General features: G+C 37.0%; 1 protein-coding gene across 1 annotated transcript in view; it reads left to right on the forward strand.

Annotated features, from left to right (window-relative positions):
- Window positions 1-13,598, forward strand: part of arhgap10 (Rho GTPase activating protein 10) — a 95,977-nt gene that overhangs the window by 18,001 nt on the left and 64,378 nt on the right. The window contains exons 2-6 of the mRNA XM_033968437.2: window positions 3,427-3,522; window positions 3,754-3,815; window positions 8,104-8,175; window positions 9,147-9,248; window positions 13,103-13,213. Coding sequence (XP_033824328.1) covers window positions 3,427-3,522; window positions 3,754-3,815; window positions 8,104-8,175; window positions 9,147-9,248; window positions 13,103-13,213 — 443 coding nt within the window. The remainder of the gene's footprint in view (window positions 1-3,426; window positions 3,523-3,753; window positions 3,816-8,103; window positions 8,176-9,146; window positions 9,249-13,102; window positions 13,214-13,598) is intronic.

Below are 13,598 nucleotides of genomic sequence, written 5' to 3' on the forward strand. Positions count from 1 at the left end.
GGCTTCCTGTGGCTTTATGGTCTGCAAGTAGAGCAAGCATCGCGTGCAGGTGTCTTGTGGCATTACAATCATGTATTCACGTTATTCTGAAAGTTGTCGTGGGCACTGCCATCGTCTTTTAGGTTGTACTATTTTGTATGGGGCTGCCAGTCTTGACGGCAAATAAGTTCTATACGGACTAAAGCCGTTTTAAAGCCTCCTGGAGAATCAGTGCACATGAGCATTTTTGAGAAATTTTCACTGCTAAAATATTATATAACTTCTCAATTTAAATGAATGATACTGTACTACTGTTTAGTAGTATTTACGTCAAAAGTGGGCGGGGCTGAATATGGTCAATAGTGCCAGTGAAGGGTAATGAGAATCTACTCCTAATTCAGCCAAACTGACGCCAAATTATACCAGAGCACATTGATTTAACTAGAGCGATGAGGATAGTAGTTGATATCTAGTATGAAATGAGAAAAAAATGTAACTTTTTCATTAGGGCTCCAAAACACATGCCAAAAACCTTTTTATAACAAAGATAATGCAATTATACCATAAATTTTGGACTACTGAGCGCACCTGTATGCAAGCCACACCAGCTAAATTTGACAAGAAAATCTATTTTGTACATATATAAGCCACACCTGAATATAAGAAGTTGGTTTTCATGTTGTAACATTAGATATTTACTTAGAAAGACGGTACACAGAAGTTTTTGTGAGTTTTAATTTAAGACATGCTTTTTTAAACTGTGCCTAAAAATCGTCAGGATCGCATCAACGTGCTATCAACACGGGATGAATATACCTGCATGTTTAGAAAATAAAACTGCACCAACACAGGCCATCTGCATTTAATACCAAGCTACACGCAGTGTCTCTATTTCCTTCATTGATGCCAAACTTGCGTGCAGTGGCTCTATTTCCTTCTTTGATGTCAGATGTGTTTTCGATGGGGGTGTGTGCATGATGGGCATAATGACACTTCAAAATCAAAACTAGTCTATTCTTCAGCATAATCTTTCCCCACATCTGTCTCACTTTTGCTTTTACTGCTAGAGAGTGCCCCCTAGAGACCGTTAGATGATAAAAATCTATAAATAATCCGCAGGGTTCAAAGCGTGGGAAAAAAGTAGCAACTTATAGTTCAAAATTTACCGTAATATCAAAATGTTAAAAATAGAATACAAATATTAAAACAATTTGTGATCAGTCATACACTTTATCTGTAAAAATTCTCCACCTAGAAGCTCTGGGTCATCATATTTCAACCTCTGGTAAAAAAGTATCTCAGAGTTCATTAGAAATAATCGTTTAAATAGCCTAATAATCATAAAAGTTATTGCTTATAAGTCAACTACTAAAATAATCAGTAGCTGCAGCTTGAGGAATTTCTACTGTATTACATTATATAATACTTTTGATTTTAGGAACAACTTTGGCGTCATTGCTACTGGGCTAACTTAAGAGATACCTCCTGATAATACACCTTACGTCGTGTAGTAAATGTGATATATTTGCTTATTATCAAGCTAAGCTACCAAGACCAGATATAAAGCCAAACTGTTAGCATTAGTTAGCTGTTAGCATTCACCAGTTTAATTTAAGTTTGTCAATAACAGTTAAATAGGTTATATGAGGTTATGTACAATAATTATGTGTAATGTGTCAACACAGGAAGTTAGTGATTTCTGTTATTATTACTTATGTACAGAGAGAGATGAGAGCTTATAAGGTCATACTGCAGCCAACTCCCTTTTGAACATTGCTAATGTGTATTAACGCTTTGGGATTCATTTGTACTGTCTTGTTTCTGAAATCTATTTTTAGCTTTAAGCCATGTTAGAATGTCAGTGTCTCCTCAAAAACATGTCTGGAGTTGTTTTGTTTCATTCACATACGTTTGAGTAACCTTTTATTATTAGTTTGTCTGCATCTCTAAAGCTCAAAATGATCTGTTCCACCTTGTGATGTCATGTAGTGGTAGTGTCAAGTTAGCAGCTTCTTTTTACCTTTTGCTCTGTAGAGATTGGCAATTCCAGGGCTGAAATTATCCAAATGATTCTAGTGAAGGTGTTTGGAGTTTAAAAACACAGTGGAGCACTTCCTGTATCACCATATGACATCACCTCAAGCTTAAATGTACAGGGTTTGTGTGTTAAACATGTGTGAATGAAACAAAACACAACTCCAGGTTTGATTTTGATAAGGAAACAACATTATAATGGCGTATTATGGACTCTTTAAGTTTCATTATATGTTTATAGGCAAATCTTTGGATATAAATAAATACATTAGTTATAAATACATTACAATATAGAAGTACCAACGCAAGCCTTGCAAGGTGCAGTTATTGGTTTTATATTTAAACAAAAGTTTAATGTATAGTAATGTATAAAACAATGTATCATTTCATAACCATTACACTGAAAGCAACTTAGCCCTCACTCAAGTGCAGAGTCCCAGCCAGTCTTAAAATACCCTTTCAACATTCTATCGTGTCTCCCAGGAGGACTACTTAGGCCAAAGATCCCACCCCAGGGCTTTTCTAAACTATTTGGAAATGCATGTAGAATATGTTTTGTTTTTGTGGTGTTGGGCTGTCCCACAGGGGTAACTTTATGCCATACAACAAGTCTGTAATAACAATTTATTTACTCAAAATCTGGCCAAGTGTCCATATGTGGGCTAACTGGAGCATAGACAATATCTTTTTCATCGTACATTTTACAACTATTTCCACAGAATAGATAGTTTAATAATGCCATACTGTGGAACATACTTCATACACACACACTCTTAGCATTCCACTAATGATGAGGCAAACTGTGAAGTGAAAACCATTTCAGGAGACTTCACCATGAAGCTCACTGAGAGAAGGTCAAGGGTTTGCAGCACTGTCAAACAAAGCAAAGGATGGGTACTTCATCTGAATAATAAAACATTTTTTTTCCTTTTCTACATAATTTCACAAATCTTACCTCCTATCTATACCTATATTTGATGTAGAAAATAGTAAACATAAAGAAAAAATATTGAATAAGAAGATGTGTCCAAACTTTTGACTGGTAGTGTATCTGGCAATAACCTCTGCCTTGACATAAGCAGGTGGCAGACCCTCCACCAGAAAAGTTACATAGTGGACCTTTAATAAAAGGTGGTGCTGTTGCAGCTAACTATATCACATAGATGACTCTCTTATCTACTGTAGTATTACATGTCTCGTCTTTCTGGTTTGTGCAGTAACAGGATGTAGAGGGCTCTAAACACAGGATGTTTAAACTGTGGTTACCCACCTGATGCCATATGACTTATTTTAATTATTGTTTTGTCATATGTTTTAGATCACCTCAAAATGCTCTAGGACAAATTGGGGCTTCACCACATGGCCATCTAAACATTTTAACGTATTTTTAATGTCCTCTTTCTTGTCTTGCAGAGCTGGGCATGGCGCAGAGAAAGTTCGCTCAGTGTCTGGGAGAGTTTCAGTTTGAGTACATTGGCGACGCAAAGACAGATGATGAAGACTGCATTGGTAAGCGTGGGTTTGCCTTCTAAAACACCATAAGCACTAACGACCGGGTATGCCGGCACCAGGGCTGAATTTTGCTGTAAATATTTATTTGTGAGTTTCTAAGTGCAGCTTTGGTGAATGTCTGTGGTTGAAGCACATCTGATAATCATAAGATCTAGCCAGCTGCCTCTGTCAACACCAGGACAGCACGATTTCATTTACGGCCATATTTGGGTTGTCCTTCTTTTCCAGATAAGTCCTTGCAAGAATTCTCGGCATTTCTCAGGAACCTGGAAGACCAAAGGGAGCTGATGGTGAGGATGGCCACTCACAGCATGCACAACTGTAGTGTTTTCCCCCAGTGGTCCCCCAGAGTCAGAGGTGGTAGAGCAGACAAACACTGTACTCCAGTAAGAGTAACATTACTTCACAATTATATTATTCAAGTAGAAGTACAAAAGTTGTGGTCCAAGAAATTACTCAAGTAAGAGTAAAAAAGGACACGACAAAACATTCAATAATACACAAAATCTGGTATTTTCAAAGGATGGACACAAAAATGAGAAAAAATAAATCCTATCTGAAGGAGCAGTGCAAGAAACACAAATGTTCAAATCAATTCATATTGTCACATAAAGCTTTTGTCACTTGTAGAGTTATTCAGAGTGAGAAAAATAACCGAAACTTTAACGTCAATAAAAGATTGTTTCCAAAAGTAAATGTAAGTGATTTCAGTTTGTTTAAAAAGGTGAAATTGAATAGAATTTGAATAGAAATGTTCTTTGTTATAAATATCATATTTTTAAGAATGTTTTGGAGGATTTTGGACAGTATCAGTATCAATAAAACAAAGTGTTATTGGCTGGTGGACAATATATTAGGCGTATAGTAAACCGAGATATTTACTCAGTACCTGAGTTAGGGGGTACTCAAAGTACCCTCTAAGCTTTGTCTCACACTCAGAGTGTGAGACAAAGCTTAGAGGGTACTCTGAGTGTGAGACAATGCTTAGGGAGTACAAAAAAATTGGTAACCACAGTTTTAAAAACAAAGCAAAAACAAGTTGGAGAAAAACATGTATAAAATACTTTGGATGTTGTATGTCTGTAATTATTGGTTTGTTTGATCAGCAGAGACAGTGACAGTTATACTCCATAAGTTTTAAAAATGATTCAAATGGATTGCTTGTGCGACCACAGTCTCAGCATAAAGTGCAGTTGGCATCTAAAATAATTTATGTTTATACTAGCACATTTGGTATTCAACGTAAAAAAAACAAAAACAAAAACAACTCTTGGCATTGTCAAATTTTGCATTACTTGAAGACACATGAAACATGAAAGCATCTGAGAAACTGAGAAGCTGTGAAGGCTTTAAGGACACAATCTGAGACAGTCTTAAAAGAATATACATATAGTATACTAGGCTAAAGGAGGAATTAGTGAGTTAGTTAACGAATTGCTATTTTTTGGTATTTACATGTAAAAGGCAGATTGAAAATGACAAAGTTAATACAATTTTACAAAAATGCCAAACTTTTCATCTTGATAGGCATTTTAAAATAAACCTTTTTTTCTTTAGTCGGACACAATGACATTTTGCATTAGGAAACACATCCTGGTAGTGACTTGTATTCACCATGTCCTTACACTTCCTCGCCTCGTGCCTGTCTAGGGTCAGTGTGACTCCTTTGCTTTGGGAGTCCACTTCCACATTACACTCAGGCTCTGAATACCAGCAGAGGATTACCAAACCAGCAGGATCTCTCTTGCTTACACTACCAGTCAAAAGTTTGGACAGACTTCTCATTCAGTGCATTTTTGACCATTTGTTCTTCTGTTTTCCCCTCACTTCCTTTTTTTGGCACGTTTCAACTCCTTAACACTTTTTCCTGGTGTTACTTTTCCCATATGTCAATTTTATAGTTTTTACTAGTTAATTAAAACGTTTTTCATTTCTTCTTCTATTGACTTGAATTGTAAACAGCTCCCTCTACTGGATACCTTACTCGGTACTTTTTCAGTATACATAAATAACCACAAGAAGACGATAAAGTGTCTCTTACATTCAATCTATTTCAAACCTTTTTCTTTTTTTGTTTCTTTCATCGTAATCAATATTAACACTTCACAACTCTTTACTGTTAAACCTTTTGAACTGTTGCTATGTTTTTACTATCTCTCATTCGCTAAATCAAAGACATTGGACCTGAGCTCTGTGGACTGGGGTTCGAATCCCACTCGGCACACGCGCTTGAATCTTGCACATTTTATTACCCAGCATGCAGTGTTCTTCACAGCTGGCATGAGTTAAACTTGATTGTGTGAAATCTACTCCAAACTAAAAGCTTTGAGAGTTTGCCATGTCCTGTGTAAACCAGAGTGTAGAGGTTACATCACACGTCTGGAAAAAAAAAAGATTCACACTTCTTTGTTTACTAAATCTCATGCGTTCACTGTTCATTTTGATACCTTCAGTGAGCGTCTACGGTGTAAATAGTCATGGAAGTAAAGCAAAAAAAAACAGTAAATGCAAAAGTGTGTCCAAACTTTTGACTGGTAGTGTGTATGACAACTGTGAGTGTAGTGTCTGAAGTGGGCGAGACGCGGATCACCATGGTAAACACTGAGCTCAGTCACACCCCAGCCCCAGTGGAATGACATCACAGTGTAAAGTAAAGAGATAGGGAAGGCAGGCCGAGGCATGTCTGCGGAGAGGTGTTGCTGGGAAATGGAGACGAATACGACAAAATGTTAAATGCCCTGGTCCATTTGTGAGTTACTGAGAATGACATAACCTCAAGTCACGTTAGAAAGGTGTTTTCCATTCACATTTTCTAGACTGTAAAACTGTTAGCTTTAGGGTACAGCAGGACTAGCAACCTATCCACCAATCTGACCATTTGGAAAAGGTCATGCCTAAAATGCAGTAATTGTATTTGTTTTGACCTGATATTTTCAATTCTTCAAGGTATACGATGTTACTTTTCTGGCAGAGAGTGTACCATTTGCTTGTCTCCATGGTGATTTCACAGTATGCCATTAAATCTATCTATTTTTCATTTATTCAATTATAAATGTTTTATTGGTAAAAACTACTGTGAAAAAATACATTCTAGCCTCTCCACAGAGCTGACCTGTACGTTGGCCTGGGAAGACCTACTTGTCTCCCTGGAGATGGATGAGCTTAATGCCATGCTGTGAAACACTTCACGGAGAGCAACATAAAGAAAAGGAAAAAAGTTACATGGTGCACCTTTAAACTTGAATATATATGAATGTGTTCATTGGTAAATCTTGGTTGAGTGATTTACATTTCCGTTGCTTAAATGCTGGAATGTATCAGCGTTTCTGTAACTGTTGGATTTCCAGTAATAACAGTCTGTGCATTAAGACCTTCAAATTTCCATGAGTGTATTTTCATTTGACTTTGCAAAACATCAGCTACATTACTTTACTTGGTTTTAAACACACTGAAACAAAAGGATGACATGCAAAAATGTCATGTGTATTTTCATTGATATGTCCGAATCCCTCTAAAAATATATTTCACTGCTTGTTTATGGCAGTTAATGGCCTTTCCAGGACACCAGTTAAACAATCAAGTTCCTGTATTGTCTTTTCTCATTCAGCTCAATTTAGCTGTCATAAAATATCAGTATCAGTTGAGCACAGTTTGTCTAGCCACACATGCACCTAAACATTTGCATTGGCTTTGTTGTATCCAGCTGCCATTGCACAACAATATTATATAAATCTCTTTGTAATAGTAAAAGAATGCTGCTGTAAAACATCAACGAGTTGTGAAAGAAATCTACTCAACGTGAGCCAAGAAAAGGCTTGTTTTATCTTTTACGTGCATGTAATCTAAGTAGGCAGGGATCATTATTATGCATTCACATTTGAGCTCTGTTTAACATTACACAGACATTGCATAAGAGGTAACCTGAATATAACCAGGCTCGAGCTACACAATATATATATTACAATTGAATCAAAATTGCTATTTGAGTTACGTTTTATGGAAAAATAGAGCTCTACAAACATGTTCTGAAATGCATGGGATTCTTCGATGGTAAATGGTGACTATTTATATACAGCACTTCTCCACCTTCAAGGCACTTGAAATGTTTTACATCAAGGAACCACTCACCCGTTCACACACATTCATGCACCAGAGTACACAGACACTGGGAGCAAAGTGTCTTGCCCAAGGACACAATGACAGTGTTCATCTGTAGGAGCTGGAATCACACCACCAGCCTGTGGGTCCGTTGAGTAACCAATGATGTTTATGTTGAGAGCAGGAATTCAACTGCCAACCTTCAGTTCAGTGGACAAACACTGTACCAACTGAGCTACTTTTGCCCAATTAATTCTTTTAATTCATATTACAGTCTTCTCTCAAATGTTAATGCAGAATCCTACTTTTTGAACATGGATTATAAATCTAATCATAAGCCTCATAAAAAAAGCCATAACCGTTCTAACTAGCGAACTATACGGTGGAAAAATAAACACAAAGCCCGGACACATTAATGACTGAAGTGGAGCTATAATGGAGGCATTGTTTTACTGGTGTTTGCATGTGCTATTTGTTTAGATGAGAAACATCACTGAAACGCTAATGAAGCCCCTGGAGAAGTTTAGGAAAGAGCAGCTTGGAGCAGCCAGGGTAACGTATGACACTTGCATATCTTTGATCTGACTAACAGCATATCTTAACCTAACATCATACAGCAACAAAAGATTAGCTGCAAATTCTGTGCAATGGTTATGATTTTATAGTAACTCTTGCAAAAAGGAATTATTTACCAAAAAAAAAAGGGATTTGCCATTATTACTTAAGCTTTTTTATGTTGTGTGATGTTTGTTGCCATTTATTAGGAGCTTTCTATCCACTCTTTAATGATTGCAATTAGGATTTAAACATTCTTAAAGCAACAGTATGTAAGGTTTTTGTTTTTTTTTACTTGAATAAAAGCATGTTTTGTTGCCTTTATTTCTCTGCATCCTCACTGTGAGCAGGCTTGTATCTCCACAACTGACTTTAATTTGGCCTGGAAGCAGGCGTTCTGCTTTTTTCCATGGAAATGTTGTTCCTTGACTATAATCCTTTATAGTATGGCATAAAACTGATCTGTCTCCATGAGGAATGTTTCTTTTTCCATGGAATCTTACAGGTGGCATGCCACCTCTCAGAGAGTTACATATTGTACTTTTTAAACCAAACCAAATTTCAAAATAGTAAAAGATTACTGTAAACTTGAGTCATTTTTAGACCAAGGCAAATTATGAAAAATACCTATATCTTATTCATAATTAGTTTTATTCACTGTCTTAAAGGAGAATAATTGTTTTGTCCTGTCATTCACCCACTCAAAGTGGCATTTAGAGTACCTCATGTATATTTGAGTAATTTTTATTCCTCTATATTTCAATTGTTTTCCCATACCCACCACACATGCCCACTGCACTTTACTTACTTAGCTAATCCTTCAGCTTGGCACTCCTAGATCCTCTCACTGTTCCTGGCAGGTTAAAACAAATGCAGAGCAAATACACCATCTTCACATTTTAAAATTGTTGTATATTCCATAATTTTCTGACTTTTATGTGCCTCTTGTTTATGGCTACATTTTGCAGGCAGGAAAAAAGAAGTATGAGAAAGAAACAGAGAAGTACTACAGCTCTTTGGAGAAACTTTTGAACATGTCAGCAAAGAAGAAAGAGCCCCAACTACAAGAGGTAACATCCTCCCACATATATATATGCACATCAGCCACTCCGCTCGACAACAAAACCACTACATATACGATTTATGTTTGTTTTTCTTTTGAAACTGCCCCTTCTGACTTCACTTTTCGATGATGACAAAGCCTGTGAGTGCCAGTTGGGTTTCCATTGACGTTGGACGCACGCAGCACTTTTCCTGGCTTGTTTGGAGAGGAAATGTGTGCTCACTCGCTCCGCTGTACCTAGGTCAACACTGGTGGCTGCTAGCTGTGGAACATCCCGTGCCACTGTAATATAAATGATCCCTGTTTTAAATCACAGAGGAATAAAACAACCCCTCATTGTCTCTGGCGCGAGCTGGATTCCTGTTTTATTTCCGTGTAAGGTTAGCTAGCGCACATGTTGCGGGCAGAGGCACACACTCCACATTGTTGACATTGTTGCCACGGGCTGTTCTGTTCGGTGTGGTACGGCAGTGATTATCGGGCTTGGATAAATATACTGATTCTTCTATAACCTGGAAAGTTATGGACCACAATACAGCCGTTGTTTTATTATGGCTTCAAAGAGAATAGCGTAGAAGATGATGTAATTGTTGTGCTAACATTATTTTAGTTGCATGTGAAAGTAAAGCATAGTATCTGTGTAATACTGGTTTGAGGTTTGTATCACTGGAGTAACTGTATGGAGCCTGTGCTCTTAGGGCCTCATTTATTAATATTTTGAACACATGCTAAATAGAGAATGATGCTGAAAGTGGAGGAAAAACCTGACAGTATTTTTAAAAATGGCTCACCAGCTCCACCTGAACAGTTAAAATGGGATGGAAATTTGGAATCAATGTAAAGTCAGAGTTGATAGGCAGCCTTCCCACTGAAGCGTGCTCTTTTGCGGTTGCAAAGGCCCTTTATCACTGCTTGCGCACTGCTAATTAAGATGAATGCAAAACCCAGGCCAAACGTGTTTGGAGTTATTGTTGACTGTCTCGGTTTTCAGTCCAGATAAACAGATGTAGTTGGGTCCCCAAGGCCAATTATTGTAAAAAATAGGCTAACAATGCAAAAAGGAATAAAAGAAGTAAGAAAAGTAAGAATTTAAAGCTTTTGAGTTGCTGTGTATTCATGAGTTCATTCTGCTCCATTAAGGGTGGAGGTTCTATTACAGCACTACTCAGACGTGGAGTAGTTATCATGTATGTAGAATAGGGCTATAGCAAACTAGAGCCACACCCTGCCCCATGTCCGGTGCAGAGGGAACCTAGACATAACATGTTGTGGTGGCCCCCTCCTCTGTCACAAGACATGACAGTCGGGCAGCACGAGTCAGTGTTTATGTTGCAACTGAGCTAGTCTCTAAACAAGTTATATAATGACAGAACCGTTTATCTACAGAAATGGGCTCTGTGCACAACGACACATGGCTACAATCAATTAACACTGACAGATCAGGCGGCAGACAGTGAGCTGTGAGTGGATGTCACTGACAACATGTTAAACACTTCACAAATGTGGTGAAAAGTTTACAGGAGACACAAGGTACATCTTTGTGCCTCAATGCTAATGCTAACTTTTATTAAAACATTAAATCTAACTATATCTATGTGTAACAAAATTGTATTTGTTGTAAAAACGACACAATTATGTTTTATGTTTAGATCATTTCAGTCTGTGATGTTTAAATATTTATTAGGCTTTAAAATTACCATTAGCACCGCTGTTAGTATTTATTGATTTTGAGTGCAAACCTCATAGACATTACATTAGAACAGAAATGGCTACGCTAACCGTCCCTCTGTGCACAATGGTAGCTGGTTAGTTCCAATCAGAGTCTTTTATAAGTTGTCCCCTCAGAAATATGCCTTGAGTTGTGTTATGTTTCAGTAATTTAATTCCTGTGTGTTTGAGAAAGCACGTTCACTCTATCTGGGGTGCGCCTGTATTTTTAAGACCATATATTGGACTCTCTATGATCACTTAAGCACTCAAATTGCACGCTCACCCGACTGAATTACTTTTACTTATGTCCTATGCATACATATTGTAGTTACAAAACATAACATACCAATAATAACTTGTTACCGAAGTATTTTTTTTAAACCTGAATAAAATAAAATAAAAGTCAGACATTTATCTCAGGCTTAAAGGTGCATCATGTAACTTTTCTGATGTAGGGTCCGGTTTCCAGGAGGATGTTATTACCTTGCCCGGGAATGTTCTACAGTATGGCTTCAAACTTGTATATCTTGCATTTATTTCATGATATTTTTTAAGGCTGAAAAATTTAAAGGCATGCGTTTTTACTGTGAGCGGGTTTGCTTCTCCACAGATCTGACCAGTAACTTGATTTTGTGGTGTTGCCTGCTTGTCTCCATGGATATAGATGAGTTCAATGCTATACTGTGGAACACTCCAGCAAGTAGTGGATCCTCGTCAAGTTACATTGTGCACATTTAACAAAAAACTGCTTTGTTTTTGTAATATTAGATGATGATTTCGTTCTCACTTCTTGGAGGGGGGAGGTGGAGCAGAGCCAGCTTCCTGTCAGTGGGTCTTGTACAAGTGGTTGTCTGCTGATCCACTCCAGAGGCCTCCTAAGACAATGTCCTCCTAAGACGTTGTCCTCATTCTCAGAACATAAAACGAAACAGCGGACAGGAAGAAAACTCATTTACTGAACCATATTTAAACTCTGGGTCAAACGCACCCACACATACGTCTCATGAAGGACGAGGCTTAGCGAGAGGTGCATGAACTTGTCCTTTTCCTTAAGCCGTAGGGATTTAGCCAAAGTAATCAAGAAAGGCTTTACTCCTTTTCTTGTATTTCACTAAACGATTCAAGAATTCAAGATGGAACTGTTTTTTTTGGGTTTGTTTTTTTTTTTACTGCGGAGGTAAATACCAAAGTGATCGACATAAGAAACTAGAGAGATCGTCGCCATGGTAACCTGTTGTCCGTGGTAAAGACTGTTCCTGCAGACATGTTGTGAGTGTAGGATTTTACTCAAAAACTCAGACAATTAAATACTGTAAGAGGAAGCTGGACTTTTAATTATATTTTTCCCTTTAATACCTTGATAATTAGACTTTTTTGCATTTATATTTTATCTAAACCCCATGTTTTACCAAAATTATGTGAACAAATCTGTAAAAAATATATAAATTAAATATAAATTACAATACTTTTTTTTTTTTTTTTTTTTTTTTTTTTTTTAAACTGTAATAGGTGTGAAATAAACAGAATAATTATAATGGTTATGTCTATATGATGTATTGACACAGACATAATTTAATTCAGCATGAAATATAGACCACTCCAATTACAATATTTTAATTGTGTGTCCATTTAGACACTTATGGTAAATCATTATTATATTATCTTCAATCAGAATTTTTGTCTTGTTCCAGTCACAAGATGGCTGCCACATTTGTCCTGGCAACAGAACCTATGATCTATTCAGGCCTTATAATACATCAGTGGTAAATACTGTTAGTTTTGTCTTCTTTTAGCATTCACAAGTTTGTTTCTTTTTTAAAAACGGGAAGTTAGGAGCTGTATTTTACGTTTTTTGACATGTTTCGGTTGCTAAGGTGAAAGCTATCTTCAGAAATGTCACTGATCTTACCGACTTGTCACCACATTTACATTAAGTACTGTAAAACTGCCAGATTTAAAGGTTTACTATGTCACTTTTTGGTGGACGGTCTCTGCCACCTGCTGGTCTCCATGGAGATTTTGAGAAGTTACGTAGTGCACCTTTAAACTAGTCTTTTCTTTCTGTTGTCTCTTGGCAGGTGACAAAATGACACAATAAGACTAAAAACTGAAAAAGTACAACAGATTACCAATATTGTGTGTGTTCATTAGGCTGACGGGCAGGTGGAGCAGATGAGAGGCCATTTTCAAGAGGAATCACTGGACTACATTTGTAAACTACAGGAGATCCAGGAGAGGAAAAAGTTTGAATGTGTAGAGCCGGTAAGTCAATGTCCACTAACTAAAAACTAATACCACAGCTGTGACTGCCCACTACTTGGTCCCGGAAGTTTAGTTATTAAAGAGCAAAGAGCGAAATCTGTCTTGCTCCAGTACAGATATATTGTATAAGCAGCTGTTGAGATCAAAATAAGTCAGCTGTGTTCTGTCTGTGTCTAATTGTAAAGTGTTTTATTGTATGAGAATAAAGAAGCATGTTAGTTGTTATAAGCATTACCGTGACAGCCTCTGAAAACTGTGAAAATCACTTATAAGTTAATTCTCAGTGAATCACTAGGATGCTTTGAATTCAAAAGATAAATAAGGAATAACTTTGGATTACAGCAAATGTTTAAAATGAACAGGTTCTGTTTTTTATGTTTTTAAT

This window comes from Periophthalmus magnuspinnatus, chromosome 1 (assembly GCF_009829125.3).
Source record: "Periophthalmus magnuspinnatus isolate fPerMag1 chromosome 1, fPerMag1.2.pri, whole genome shotgun sequence".
Classification (NCBI taxonomy): Eukaryota; Metazoa; Chordata; class Actinopteri; order Gobiiformes; family Gobiidae; genus Periophthalmus; species Periophthalmus magnuspinnatus.